This window comes from Lissotriton helveticus, chromosome 7, assembly GCF_964261635.1.
Source record: "Lissotriton helveticus chromosome 7, aLisHel1.1, whole genome shotgun sequence".
In the NCBI taxonomy this organism is placed as follows: Eukaryota; Metazoa; Chordata; class Amphibia; order Caudata; family Salamandridae; genus Lissotriton; species Lissotriton helveticus.
This window is the reverse complement of record NC_136068.1, coordinates 1,156,028,236-1,156,044,240: the sequence shown is the minus strand read 5'-3', so window position 1 is coordinate 1,156,044,240 and position 16,005 is coordinate 1,156,028,236. Positions and strand designations below refer to the sequence as shown.

At 47.2% G+C, this 16,005-nt stretch overlaps 1 protein-coding gene across 1 annotated transcript in view; it reads right to left on the bottom strand.

Annotated features, from left to right (window-relative positions):
* Nucleotides 1-16,005, bottom strand: part of LOC144769415 (cilia- and flagella-associated protein 337-like) — an 817,111-nt gene that overhangs the window by 148,301 nt on the left and 652,805 nt on the right. Inside the window, exon 19 of the mRNA XM_078653507.1 lies at nucleotides 13,006-13,139. Coding sequence (XP_078509633.1) covers nucleotides 13,006-13,139 — 134 coding nt within the window. The remainder of the gene's footprint in view (nucleotides 1-13,005; nucleotides 13,140-16,005) is intronic.

Below are 16,005 nucleotides of genomic sequence, written 5' to 3'. Positions count from 1 at the left end.
TGCGCCCTCCCGCCGGCAGCGCTAGCAGCGGCTGGTGTCTCGAAGCACAATTTTGTGTAACTTCACTGGGGTATGATATGTCTGGTGCAAGAACTTTAGATGTATAATACGCAGGTTACTATTAGCTGAGAGTTTGCCTGTCAATCCGCAAATCCAGCACCACATACCCCCCGTGATCTGCGCGTCTAACGCCTCTTTCCACCTTTCCAGGCTCTTGTCTATCGGGTATACCGATTCCTCTCGCACTGTTTGATAGAGTTTAGTAAGTAAATTTTTCCTGGTGGGCGCTGCCACCACCAACTGTAGTGATTTCGATACCGACATATAAATCTCCCAACAATGTTATACCCGCCTCCTAAAGGGTGCGCAGCGCTCCTCGCTCCCGCGCCACAGATAATGCACTATGCCCCTCTGCCGGCATATTAGGGACGTATAACGGGAGTTTCCGAGTCCTGCGGCCTATACTGTTCCAGGCCGAGAGCGTGGCATCAATAGTATTGATTTCTGATCTGGGCGTTGCTCTATGCATATGTGTGATAATACCATGTAGTGGGATTTCCCCGGCGTCGCCCTCCTCTACCGCTACATGCGGGACGAAGGCGTGTGGTTTGTACCAGAAGTATGCATATTGAGCCAATCCGCAGAGGTAGTAGATATAGAAGTCAGGAGCACTGAACCCGCCCATGTCAAACGGTAGCGTAAGTGTGGCCCAGCTGATTCTAGGCGGCTCCGCACCCCATATCAGTCGGAGCAATTGTGTCTGTATCATTTAAAGAATTGTTTGTTCAAACGAATCGGGATATTGGAAAACAAATACAAAAACTTGGGCAATATCACCATCTTTATAACCGCTATTCGATCAGCTAACGACAGAGGCAGTCTCACCCATTTATCAACCTGATCGACCAGAGTAGTGTACGCTCTTCTGTAATTTTCGCAAATTACCTGCGTTGGATCGCGGTGAACCCATACACCCAGATATTTCACCGGATCCTCTGACCATTGCAGAGGGTATTCCAACTGAGGGGACGTAGTGGCCGGCGTGAGGGGAATGATGACCGATTTCTCCCAATTGATAGTGAGGCCCGAGTATAATCCATAACAAATATATTCACGGATAACCTGTGTAAGATATGTTTGAGGCTCCCGGATGTAGAGGACCATGTCATCCGCATATGCAGAGATTCCCACCGGCCTATTATTGAAGTGCAGGGCCGCCGCTCTATGTGTTTGGTGAATGCGACAGGCAAGAGGCTCTAGCACTATGGCAAAGAGAAAAGGAGACAGCGGGCATCCCTGTTGAGTGCCTCGTTGGATGGCGAGTGGCTCTGATGTTAGACCACCTACTCTCACCCTCGCCGATGCATCTGCATATAAGATTTGAACCCAGCGGACAAAGACAGGAGGGAACCCCATACGATACAGAATGGAGAACATATATTGCCATTCGATAGAATCAAATGTTTGGCCACGCCAAGTAGCACAGCCACCGCGGGTAACTCGGGTTCCAACACATGGAGCATTGCAAATATTGTTCTCAGATTCCAGGACGTGGACCGGTCCGGAATGAAGCCCGACTAGTCCGGTAGCACCAGAAGGGGCATCAGAGGATGTAATTTAGTAGCTAGAATCTCGGCGAGGACCTTAGCGTCAATATTAATGAGTGATAAGGGGCGATACGATTCGCACCGAGCCGGGTCTTTGTCTTTATTGAGCAGGGTGATAATAAGCACCTGTCTAAGTGATGGTGGGAGATAACCAACCTCATGCGCCTCCGCATACATTGTGAGAATATGAGGCACCAACAGGTCCACGAAGTGCTTATAAAATTCAGCCATAAGCCCATCAGGCCCCGGCGCTTTCTTATTGGGAAGCGATCGTATAGCATCCCTAACGTCTTGCTCATCTATAGGTAAGCTGAGGAATTTTCTATGTACATCAGACAACCAAGCGCATACCGTGTCTGATAAATAATCTGTCAGGTCATATTCTACTAAGGTGCCCCAAGATTTATATAGTGTTTCATAGAAGTCATGGAATTGGTTGAGAATGCTGTCCGGGACATGGTGTTCCTCGCCCACATCGTCCACAATATGATCTACCAGAGGCGCCCCCGCCCGTTCGCGCAGTCGTTGAGCCAAAGCTCGTCCAGGCCGTCCTCCTTCCCCATAAGCCCTAGCTACAAAGCGTTCGGACATGTATTTAACCACTGAGGTCGCCAGCTCATTATATTCCTCAATGTATTCCCGTATCTGTGTCAGTGTCTCAGGTGAGGGCATAGAGTCGTATGTAGTTTCTAGTTCTCACAATTTACTTTCAGTGCGCCTCAGTTGTCCCCTTATGTCTCGCATAATGCCCGCTGATGTACCTATACAAACACCCCTGATCGTGACTTTGAACGCCTCTCACAGGGTATTCGCGCTTTCTACTGACCCCACGTTAAAGTCAAAGTACTGCGTTATGGCTTTACTGACGGTATCTTCGTATATCGGGTCCAAAAGGGAGTCCGCTCTAAAGCGCCATGTGAATGGATGCTGGAGATTGTGCTGGACCTGAAGCGTCAACATCACCGGATTGTGATCCGAGAGGGTCCTCGGAAGGGCGCTGACGTTGGTGACCCATTCCTGTGCATCGCCCCCCAACAACCAGTAATCCAGTCGGGACCATGTATTATAAGCCGGAGTAATGTGCGTGCCCTCCCTAACTCTTAACATTTTAACATGGGAAAAGTGACGCAAAAATGGCGCAAGTGGCTCGTAAATCTGCCCCCATGTATTCTGGGTGTGCTGCATAAACGTGTTTTTGTGCACTTTGAATGTTGTTTTTATGCTTGAGTAAGAAATCCGTGCAGAACTACATAAGCAAAATCTTTAATATCTATACTGAGTAATCTGGATGAACAAACCACATAAAGTCATTGCACAGTGAAGAAGAAACTCCTAACTTTTTGCAGACCTTTTTCATTAAGTTTAAGAACAGCTTGTCCTAATAAGTAAACATTTAAATTGAGTCAGTGGGAGTTGTGATATGTAGATATTGATTTAGGCTTTATGTTACAGCGTAGGTTGGTCTTCAGAGTGTTATGATGCTTGGGAGTACGGACTGGGCTGTCTGAATGTGTGCGTGGCGTGGGGGTATGTGTGGGTTTACAATGGGAGAGATGTGATGTGAGACGCGTCTTCTAATGCACATGATGGGGGCTCGAAGGGACGTAGGTGGCCTATTTGCTATTGTGAGGTGAGGTTTGAATGAAAAAGAATGTGTTAGAATTTGTGTGGTGAATTGTGGAGAGTTAGGACACAAGGGGTGTTAAGCTGTATGGGGAGACGCTGTGTTATGTGTTGTATTTTTTCGTATAACTAGGTGTGAAGCTGGTGCTGTTATATGCGTTGATCTTGCATGATAGGATATTTTCTGGTTGCATTGTTGTGTGAGCTCGTCATCTGGTGTTAGGTGGTCTTTAGGATAGGGGAAAAGTAGAGGGTGTTAAATGGAGAGAGATGAACAATATAAGAAGGGAGAAAGTAGAGGTATGGAGAGTGGTTACTAGAAAGAGGGAAAGGCGAGAGAAAGGGAGACAAAGCTGCAAGAAAGAAAGAGAAGAAAGAAATAGAATGGGAGATGAATTGCAAGAGAGATGGAGGTGATAGAAAAGAGTGCAAAACTGAGCAGAGACAGGCCCCAGAAAGAGGAAGGATAGACGAGTGCAAAGAAGAGAAAGACAGGAGACTGCTTGAAATGGGAGAAAGAGAGGGCATGGCTAGAAAGAGGGAGTAGGGAGAAGAAAAGAGTGCAACAGAGGATAGTCTAGGGAAGACAGAGAGAAAAGGAATTAAAGAATGAAGACTGGTGGAAGGAGGGTATGTAGCGAGAGTTTATGTTAAGTTGTGTGAGAGTGACAAGTGTGTAGAATGTGGCAATGGAGTATAGTGTGGTGATGAGTGTGATGAGGGCTTTTTTTGAATTTGGTAAATGAGTGTAAGATGTGTTCCGAAGCTGGATGAAAAAAAAATGTGTGGTGGGTGTTATGGGGGTGTTTATTATGTGTGATGCATGAAGCAGGGAGTCAACAGAGACTGGGAAGTTTGAGTTTGATAATTGCATATGGGCAACCAGATTGGACGCGAGATTGTAATGATATAGTGAAAGAGTGCTGCATTGGACAAGACGAGAGGCCATCCAGGGTGAGTTGTGAGGGAGCTCAGGTCATTGACAAGAGTGTGGGGATTGATGAGAGAAGTAAGCTAACAAGAGTGAATTGGTGAGAAGTGAAGCGCGAGTGCTGCTTTTTATCTCCCCCTCTCCAACATCACTCACCTCCCTTCGCTTTTGGTCTCCTAACCACGCACTGTTCTCCTGCCTTCCTTTGCGTATCTTTTCTCCTCTCTTCCTTCCTTTGCATTTTTTTTAATTCTCAACCTCACTCTACAAGATTGCAGATCCTGTTAGATGAGCTGGGCAGTTTTTTTTAAATGTTTGCTCTCAGCTTAAACCCAGCATGTAACTGAAACAAACAACATCATATCTGCTGCAGGAGCGTTTCAGGTCAAGTTTGCCCCTGATCTGAGTTGCTTTGGACTGGATGTAATGTAATGTAAGTCCAGGACGAGCATTTACCTTGGCAGTCGGTATAACATCGCCCCCTGCTCATGAAGAGCTCTCTGGTTGGGATTCCAGGCTGCGAGGACACCACAAGACCCACAGAAGCGTCAGTGAGTGGGACAGCGGTCAGACCTCATGGTTCTGCAGCTCAAAGCACTGTGCAGCCAGGCCCCCAGCCTCAGGTGTAAGTGTGCTCTGTTACCCTGGCAACCTCTCCTCTCTAAGGGCGCTGGGCTTGAAGTCTCAGGCTGCAGCAGCTGAATTCAGGGCTGCAGCTTACCTAACTCCAGTGACCGAGGCTAGTGCAGACTTTGAGACTTATTCGGTTGTAACGTGATTCGTGTGAAAGACTGACACTGAAGTGGAGATCCGCTCAACTACATGATCACACACTTATATGGAGTAACGTAACAACACGAGCCAGTTTCCGTTAGATTAACCCCTGATGAGGTACACTTGGCAGGGGTCAGACGTTCTCCTGCCCATTTAGAGTTGGGAGAACACTGCCAAGACTGACGCCTCATCCAGAGGTCCATGTGTCACAGGACACCTGGATCTCAGTGATGGTTGCCCCGTGAAATTGAATGCACTGATTTGCCTGCCTCTGTCATGGGCAGGGAAAAGGTAGAATGGCCCAGATGCGCAGGTATAAAGCTCTTTTCATGATGGGGCCATTTATTTTTTGTTTAGACGAAACAAACTCCCACTGCTCTGCAAATCCGCAGGACTGTGAGGGGAGCGGCTACAGTGGTGGCTCCACTGGCAGCACAGAAATCCCTGCCAGACAGGTGGAATCTCTATACAGGGCAGCAAGTCCACTGTTGACCATCAGCCAGGCCTAAACAACCCCCTTGGAATGAGGTAATTTGCTATTCTGTTTGTTACTATCGTTTTATTTTTCAGTGCTCTTGGGCAAGAATGATTTGTGGGAGAACTCCATACCTCTCTTGTTTACAATTCACAACCTTTTTTTAGTTCTTGATACAGCCAACCATACTCTTTCTCTGCAGCCATGTTCGGGAAGTTGAAAGGCAATTGTGTGCTTCTCTTAGGAAAGTATGAGAATTTTTGCCATAAATATCCTGCGATGCAATAAACAATACCTTTATTTTTATGTCTCGCTCCCAGACCTATTATTTTAAAAAAATATAACATAAGTTTAGAGTGGAATTTGAGTCTAGTTGTTGCTAATAACTGAATTACGTTTTTTGTCTATCGAAGATCTATGGACCCGATTACGACTTGGTGCAGTTGCGCCAGCTGTCCGCCGACACAGCTGCACCAAACCTGTGCAAGGACCCACCTGCCTTCTTATGAGTTGAACTGGAAAACAGGCACCGCAACGGGAAACACAAAGAAAAGTTTGAGCGTGGCATGGACAGTGACGTCAATGCCGTGCTGGAACGTTGGGAGAATACAGACAGGGGTACATGTTGTGCCTCCCTGAATGTATGCCTATGGCTAGGTCCACGGGGCCCTGTAGGGCCCTCTATGCTTCTGCACCGCCAGCCTTTTCATGGTGTGACTCCCGCCATGAAATGGCTGGCAGTGCAGGAACTCGCATTATGCTCCGTGGGACTGGCACAGCCCCGCTGAGCATTTTAAATTGTGGCGCAGCTCAGCCAGTGCCAGGGAATGACTGTTCCCTGGCGCAGCTGGTGTCCACCGCCGGTGCGACTTTGAAAGTCTTAATCCGGTGGACCGCCACTGCAGCACCACCGTGAGTGCGGCGGTCAGAAGATCGTTGCACTCATAACCAGGCCCTATGTTCTTAATTTGATATCTTTCCTGCCTATTCTTGTGCTTGCCCCGCCCAGGATATTTTCGGTCTAACATCAGCAACGTTTTTATTCTTCTGCCTTGATGAGGCAAATGAGTCCAGCAATTTCTCGCCTCTCTCCAAGGGCAAAAGCAAATGAAAAGGGGGGGCTCTTGGCCCCCCCGCCCGCATGGCGACGCGGCGACCGCTCCCCTCTCCAGGTGCCCTCCCTGACCCGACTAGGCTGTCAGCTGAGGTTCGCCAGGATATGCAGATATGGATGGCATTTCTGGGGGACTTTAATGGCAGGGTAGTGTGGGCGGGTCCTCCCGCGTCATCACCAGAATTGGGTTTGTGGACGGACGCTGCTGGTAGTGTTGGTTTTGGTGCCATTTTAGGGACCAAGTGGGTAGCCCAAAGGTGGCCAGAGGAATGGAAAAGATGGGGCCTGACTGCCAACATTGGCTTCCTGGAACTTTTTCCAGTATGGGTGGCATTGAAGGTCTGGCCAGAACATCTATGTAACCAATCAGTGGTGTTCTGGTCGGATAACATGACAGTGGTCGAATGCATAAACCAGCAAGGGGCGCGCTGTCCGTTCATCTTGCGCCTGATTAAAGAGATTGTGTTGCTGTGCTTAAAATTGAATGTACTCTTCAAGGCCAAACATGTCCCAGGCGTCCTTAACAATGCAGCTGACTCCCTTTCTCGCTTCAAAATGCAGGTTTTCAGGGAACACCTTCCTGCAGCAGACCCCTCGCCAGCACAATTCCCGACAGTACTCTGGCAGATTGGTGCCCCAGATTACAGGACCTCGTGGTTGCTAGCCTAGCACCCAGGACCAAGACATCTTATGAAGGGGCGTTTTTGTCTTACCGCTCATTCTTAGGGCAGGAGTGGGAGGTCAGATGGGCGCAGGAGGACAGTTTTGCAGAATATTTGGAATGGATGCACAGGGAAGGGAGATCAGTGGCAGCCGCAGGCAGACATAGGGCGGCTGTTTCCTTCTTTGCACAGGCTAAGGGCATGCGTGATCCCACCAATAATTTTGTGGTGCGCAAGGCCATGAGGGGATGGCGCCGGTTGCAGGGCCATACTGCTGATACAAGGAAGCCCATAGGCTTGGCGCGGCTGACAGCCTTATTAGTGGCATTGCACGAGGTGTGTACTTCAGAATGGGAGGTACATCTGTTCAAAGCTGCTTTTGCCTTGGCTTTTTATGGGGCTCTAAGAATTGGCGAACTGGTAGCAGGGTCAAAAGGGGATACGTTGGGCGGCCTTCAGCTAAATAGTGTTAAGATCAGGGAAGACACCATGTGGGTGACAATTCAGAGGTCAAAAACTGATCAGGAGTCTCGGGGTTACACCATAGTGCTCCACCGGGCTGAGACCAACCCCTGTTGCCCGGTTTCCCATGTGGAGGTGTTCCACAAGCAACGGGTGGGCACGGCGGGTGGGGCACTATTGTGTCATGCCAATGGGACACCATTGACTAGATACCAGTTCAGGCGGGTCCTTGACTTGACAGTTAGACAGGCAGGGTTGGATCCTAAGGAATTTGGCACGCACTCATTCAGGATAGGGGCGGCAACGGAGGCTGCCCTAGGGGGTCTCTCGGCAGAGAGTGTGAAGAAGATTGGGAGATGGTCATCTGACTGTTATAAACGATATGTACGGATTGACATGTTATGACAGGATGATTCTCACGCTGGTTATGTTTTCTGGTTCTTGCAGTTTCTCAAACCTGTGACGCAGGGGAGGAACTCGCTGGCGGGAGCAAGGGAGCTACACCAACACAGCACAAGCAGCAAGCTGGACGCGGAGAACTGAAGATCTGGATTGTAGGTCATTCTTATGTAAGGCGGGCGAAAAATGTATTTCTTTCAACAGACCGTAAGAGAAAGGCGGCATTGAAGGGGTTGGACATCTCATTCTTTGGGAGAGGGGGTCTGTGCCTTGGACAGTTCAGGAACTTCTTTCAGGGACTCTTAGCTCAGCAACACGACCCCCGTCAGTGGTGATACTTCACCTGGGGGAGAATGACCTGGCCAAACTGGGGAGGCGAATACTCATTGAAGAGATCATTTCCACTGCGGGGTGGGTGTCTAGGACTTGCCCAGGTTGCACAGTAGTATGGTCGCAACTTATCCCTCGGTGGCAGTGGCGGGGGGGGACTCAGTCAGGGCGTTGAATCACTCGGTAAAGAGGATCAACACACAGTTGGACAAATTATTCCGAGCCCCCCTGTTGCAGACGATCCCACATGGGTGTATCTGGGGTGAACATTACTACCTGGGTGATGGGGTCCACTTGACCGAGGAAGGGAACGTCCTGTGGTCTGATAATGTCTGGGCCTGGTTAGAGGGTTTTGCTAAAGGGAGAACTTGTTAGGGTAGGTCAGGACACAGGGGGAGGCCAGATCGTCGGTTAACAATGCTGGCCTGTGGCGGTAAGGTCATGACCGGTGAGCAGCTAATTTTTAAGGTCTGAGGGGGCGGGCATCATCCCATAAAGGAGGTTCCCGCACAGGGGGAGGGGCCATTGGCACCTCCTAGAACTTCAGGGGCAAGGTAACTGGTGCTTCAAAGGGTCGCGGGTTGGAGTAGTCACGCTTTCCTTTGGCTGGTAGCCACCCCGCGCGCGCATACTCATGACGTCACCGGATGGCGCAGAGTAAGGGCCCTCCTTTAGTGGGTAAATGGAGTTCACGGCGTGGACCGGGTAATTTAACGGGCTTGGCTACGCATGCGCACATCGCTAGGTAAGGCGCAGCTTGTAGGACCTGACACCGGTTAGCGACCTTGCCATATGACCAGAAATGTATTATACAAAATCTAGATGAGGATGTTAGATTCGGTTAGGAAACAAAATGTATTAGAGTCTCTGTTAAGGCTAGGCTTTCACATTTGTTGACACCATTGTATCTAATGTCTTGATGATTTTGTATAAAACGTTTATCATGCAATTAAAATTTTATGATCTTATATCTTAATAAATACGGCCGGGGGTTTCGTGACCCCTGCCTTCCAAAAGTTAACTATGCTTCATGAGCCTGTGTCCTGGGTTGGCTTGGTGAGATCGAGGGAGGGGGGCGGCAGCCAGTCGGCGACCATGTGAAAAGGGGGGGCTCTTAGCCCCCCCGCCCGCATGGCGACGCGGCGACCGCTCCCCTCTCCAGGTGCCCTCCCTGACCCGGATGTCGTCATTGGACTTCCGGGTCCGGGGGGCGGGCCGCAGGAGGGGCCGGGTGGGGGGGCGTAGCCGCCCCCCCCACCGTGCCCCTTGGGAATATAGAGGCGGGGAGCGCCCAGGAGACCCTCTTGTTCCTGGACGCTCCCACGCTACTGGTCGTGCCCCGCTCGCGGGGGCCTCTTGTTTTCCCTCCCACCACCCCTGGAACAAAAAATTTACTGTGAGATGATAAAGTTGGTCTAGTTGTAAATTTGTAGATTATGTTCTGAGAAATGTTGAGATATATTGTACTGTTCGATTGTGTTTAGGCCAATTTTCCCTTTCATAGGTACGTGTTGAATTATGTTTTACTATTACAATGATATTTAGGCCCTTTCCTCCTTTGGTAGATATGTGGTTGTGTTATGTGTTTAGTAGAGAGTAGTTGTCCATTAGAATTTTTTCCATAGGTCGTCGTATTTATTAGGTATGGGGCATGCGGTAAGGTCATGACCGGTGAGCAGCTAATTTTTAAGGTCTGAGGGGGCGGGCATCATCCCATAAAGGAGGTTCCCGCCCAGGGGGAGGGGCCATTGGCACCTCCTAGAACTTCAGGGGCAAGGTAACTGGTGCTTCAAAGGGTTGCGGGTTGGAGTAGTCACGCTTTCCTTTGGCTGGTAGCCACCCCGCGCGCGCATACTCATGACGTCACCGGATGGCGCAGAGTAAGGACCCTCCTTTAGTGGGTAAATGGAGTTCACGGCGTGGACCGGGTAATTTAACGGGCTTGGCTACGCATGCGCACATCGCTAGGTAAGGCGCAGCTTGTAGGACCTGACACCGGTTAGCGACCTTGCCATATGACCAGAAATGTATTATACAAAATCTAGATGAGGATGTTAGATTCGGTTAGGAAACAAAATGTATTAGAGTCTCTGTTAAGGCTAGACTTTCACATTTGTTGACACCATTGTATCTAATGTCTTGATGATTTTGTATAAAACGTTTATCATGCAATTAAAATTTTATGATCTTATATCTTAATAAATACGGCCGGGGGTTTCGTGACCCCTGCCTTCCAAAAGTTAACTATGCTTCATGAGCCTGTGTCCTGGGTTGGCTTGGTGAGTTCGAGGGAGGGGGGCGGCAGCCAGTCGGTGACCATGCAATAGTTTGCGCTGACCCCTTTCTCAACCCACCTCTCCCACAGAAACAAAAATAGCATGAGTTAGTGATGTCCTGATTCTACAGTTTTTTTCGACTGAAACATCTGCTTGCAATGTGTACTTTGCAACTCAACATTTTCCCAGCATCTACTTCAAAATGTGAAAAACGTAAGAAACATTACAGTAAAAGTTTATTTTCAAAAGCTGAAATGAGAGCTTGGTGGCACAAGGCATTTATTGTTATTTTTGGAGGCTTTGTTATTCTTGAATGACTGAGCAAGTGGGAAGCTTCTATTCGGGTTCCTACTAGTGTGTTGCTGCCACCGTGTTGAAATACAAGACTTTTAAGCATAAAAGGTATGTCTCCATTTCTAAGATCAGACAAGGTTGATGCTAGCGTCAGGAAGTACAGCCTCTCCATGTTGCAACGGCCAGAGACAAGTACAAGCCTTGTAAACCTTTGGCCAAATCCACAAAAGGCAAATAGCTGTATGTGAAGTAGTACTACTCTGCACTCTAATAAATGCACTTCGCATAGGTATGGGGGCAGCTCTACACCATACAGCGGCCCAGTACATATGTGGATAGTTCCCATTCTCAAGTGGGTAGAAGTATCCACAAGTAGTTCTACTATTTAGGTGTAAATGTGAGAGTGAAAAAAGGGAGCAACTGGAAAATCAAGAATATCTACTATAAAGTAAGAGGAGGAAAGGGACATTTAAGAAGGAACACAGGATGAGACATGCAAATCCAAGCAGTTGCAATTGACTTTTGTTACATCCACAACAGGCTACAGCCCAAATTGGCTCAACTCTACTCTAGCCAAGCTCCTCCTCACATATAACTGCAAGGGAATCACATATAAGTCAATGGAGAAAGGGAATAACACTACAGCACAAAATCTAACACCTACAAGTAAATATATGTTCATATAACTTTAGACATTCCAAACACCCATGGTCTTCACACTGTCAAGTTTAGAAAACATATTAAAAATAAAACACATGTAAAAAATGGCCATATAAATGTAGACATACACCCATATACATCACACTGATTAAATGTAAAGAAAGAAATACAATTAATGTAAAAAAAAAAATAAACATAATATCTGTAAGATTTTAGACATATACAAATCAAATTATAAAAATGTAAAAATAACAGATGTGTGATAAAAAATGACAACATGTAAATTGAAAAGGGATTATAAAAACCCATGATTAATCTCCATCTAAAAACTACTGTATTCACACTCAAAGACACACCATAACACTTTGAATGTCACACACATACACACACACATGCGCAAAAACACACACACACACACACACACACACACACACACACACGCACGCACACACACACACACCCCTTCCCAGGATCTACATTTGGAGAATTTACACCTAAAATATATTCGGCCAAGTTAATAGCAGTGACCACAGACATAGCTAACAATACTGCAGCAGGTGCAGTGGCGCAAGAGGCCCTGCGTATTAGGGGCCCAATGACTGTAATTTACTATCCAGTCAGAGGAGGGACATTTAACTAGCTTGCACCGGGGTCCATAGCACCATTTTTAATCCACTGAACTTTACGGTAATATTTTAAATTGTGCATGCTCCCACTCCTCCTCATCTAAAAGGGAGGAAACATATACTCCTACTTGAAGGTGAATATCTCCACCTGGTGCTGCAGAATTGCATTGAGGGTGAGATTTATCCATGCACTTAGGTGTACATCTATTTGCAAAGACATTTACACCCAAAGAGTAACCTTTGGCCCTAACTATTTTCCCCCCTAAATCTTTACCCCTCCTTTATGCCTTACAAAAGGCCTTTGCCTGTTACAAACAACCAGGAGCACAGGGAAACTTCCCTAGCAGACAATCAGTGAACACATCTATGTGCATGGGATGTAAAAGACTGTGAAGACATTGCCATGCCAATATTGTAACATGAAACTGAAGGAGGATGCTGTTTGCAGTGTGGTCGAACTTTACTTTTGTTGGTCTGTAATACCTGCAGTGCCCTTCCCTTTTTCTCCAGTGCAGCCCACTTGGAATGTAGTATTCTTCGCAGGTGACAGCCCAAACCTTTAAGAATGTATACATTTGTTGTTTTACCTTCCGGATACAGCTAGCGTCACTAGCTGCTTTTCACGAAGATATGCAATCCAGTTAAGTTATTGTTGTTTGTTCCTCAAGGCTAATGTTAGATATTCCCTCCAAAGTTTGTCAAATGTGATGTTGGGATATGAATCAGCAAATGTTTTGAATCGCACGTAATTGAACAACTACATATAACCTACCTCCTGCTTGCTTTTCGCTGAGGTTGTCTCTGGTGCGTAAATGATCGAATTCCCTCCCAATCCTCCATCCATGGAAGAACCCAGTCTGGTTGCTGGTTCACGGTCAGATTGCAGCTGGACTGCTGCCATCTTTTCTAATTGAAGAAAATGGACAATGAATGCATAGTACTGATTACCGTCTTCTCCATTGACCCTTTGAGTACACCTGATTTCAGTGCTACCATCATTTCTCACAGCCAGAATCCTACCATCGGCAGAGTACATTGCAAAGAGTGTGTTACTTACCTGCTAGCCCTGCCCAAAGGCCCAATGAGTGCTTAATTCCTAAAATAAATAAATAATTCAAAATAAGCACCCAACACTTCCTGCCTCTTTATTTCACTCTTGCAGGCTCTTTTTATCTCTGGGGTCTCATTTTGCCACTGTTTTTCAATACGCTTCATCCTCCTTTCTCCCTTTTCTGGCTTTCTCTGGGTCAATGTCTGATAATGAGAAACAAGACCCTGCCCTAATAAATGACTGCCCGTGTCCACCGTCTGCAATCATAGCACAAAATTAAGCAGCCCCATCCTCCTCCAATACAATTGGTTTTTAGCACAGTACTTTGTTTTAGAACTTTGAGACTATTCATAAATCATCCATAGTTGGGTATTTACAATTAAAAGATAACACAAAGTAAAGTAATTCCCAGTGGGAGTCCAAAAATAACTGCAGCATGTTGCATGCTGAAATCCTACTGTATAGTCTGGGGGAAACATTATGACAAGGAGGGTTTCAAGAGTATGTATCTTGTGTAATATGTTAGATATTCTAAATGGGGTTGAGACATAAGGATGTGCTCATCTACGTGAATATTTAGATCTACCCTTTTTGTATGGTGCTTAGAAAGAACGCTGTCCTAGAGTGGATAAGTCATTGATGCTGTATCACGCTGCCGATTGCACTTTACTTTTACTCTGTTTCGCTTCTTTTAATCCTGATTGTTTTAACCAAGCATATTTAAAAAATACCTTCATTTGCACTTACTTGTAATTAGGCTCGCTGCACTCGTCACTTTGATTGCCAGCACCCCGTTCCACCACGGGTTTTCCTGTTTGTTGTGGAGGGCGCCGGCACAGATTGCTGCTCTCTTGTTGATTGAATACCCAGGGTCACGCGCTAGCCTCTCGCCCTATTTAGTCTCCATGTCTTCTTCCGCGCTCAGCGGGCGCGCGCCGAAGTCGTGCCTAAGTCCAGCCCGTCTGCGCCCGTCTGCGCTGAGACCGCGCCTGGGGCCTGGGATGCTGGGCTGGCCACTGCTGATTTGCAAGTAGGTTTTGAGTATTCTAGACAATCTTTGCTTGCCTTGAAGCCCCTAGTTAGGTCTTGCCACTACACCATTGCCCCTGAAGGCTTTTTAGTAAGGGCAGGCGGCGAATGTGAATGCTTGAGTAGTGGTGCTGGATATGCTACTTTCCAGAAGAGACAGTTTAGCAGCGGCTCTCCTGAGTCTGCCTCTATTATGGAAAGGGGGTTTCTTATTAACACTAGGTCTTTGATAAAAAATAACGTTGCTTTCAGGGACTTTGTTTCTGACAGGAAACCTACGTGGGTCTTTATTACTGAGACTTGGGCTTCCGATACTTCGGGTCCTGATTTGATAGATGCTATCCCCACTGGGTATGCCCTGGCTAGGATGGATCAAATAGGCCGGCGAGGAGGAGGAATAGGAATTCTCTACAAGGACTCTCTCATATGTCGCACTGAGTTCCTTTCCACTCCCTCTGACACTTTTCAGGCCATGTATTTCTCCATGAACTCTACCCCTTCTGTTTCCTTTTCTGGTCTTCTGTTTTACAGACATCCAGGCCCTAGGTCATCTTTTAGCCTGGATTTGATTAAACTACTAGAGCCATTTATTGAGAGGCCCAACATTACTCTCCTGGGTGATTTTAATTTTCATCTGGAAAATATGGGATCTAGAGACACTCAGATTCTTTTGGATACGTTGGATTCCTGTGGTCTGACCCAGTTGGTAGTGGGTCCTACCCACCTGGCTGGACATACTCTTGATGGAGTTTTGTCCAATGATCCCAGGGTGAAGGTGGGCCCTTCAGTCCCGTTGGCGTGGTCCGACCATCTGGCTGTTCCTTTAGAGCTGATGTCTCAGGATGTATCCCCTTTTTCTTTGAATACTAAGAAGTGGAAACTTAGAAGGAACCTTAAAACCGTTACTGATGACGTTCTTTCTCCGTACCTGAATAAATTGACGCCTCCTGAATGGCAGGACGCCAACTCTGCCGACCTTGAGCTTGCAAATACCATTTCAGGAGCACTGGAGTCTCTGGCCCCCCTTAAACAGCATTACTCCGCGAGAAAGAGTACTTCTGCTCCCTGGTTCTCGGATAGACTTAGGCTTCTGACACAGGGATGTCGCAAACAGGAGAGACTTTGGAGGGCTCAGCAGGATCCTTCAGAGAAGGAAAAACATAAACTCTGTCTAAAGGACTATAAGCTAGCCATTGTAGAGGAAAAGAGGGCCTACTTCTCAAAAATCACTGCTTCCCTTACTTCTCCCAGAGACCTCTTTAAAATCATTGACACTTTATCCTCTCCCCAGGTAGTTGATCCTATAGTGGAATCTCAGGAGCTGTGCTATAACATCTTGATCTTTTTCCATTCAAAGATAGTGGACATTTACAGCTCCCTTGAATCCCTTAATCTTGGTATGGCCCCTCCCACTAATGCTGCCCTTGTCAGAGGTCGGAGTTTGTCCGGTGTACATCCTCCGAGTTTCCTGTCCTTCCCCCTTCTTACCCCTGAGCTTACGAGTCAGCTCCTGGACAACATCAAATCGGGCTCTCCTTTAGACTTTTGCCCACTTAAAGTTCTGAAGGCCTGTCGGGAGGTTGTTATTCCCCCTCTCATGAATGTCATGAATCGCGCAATCTTGGAGGGTGTGTTTCCTTCTCCATGGAAGAAGGGCGGTTGTTAAACCCCTTCTTAAAAAATCTACATTAG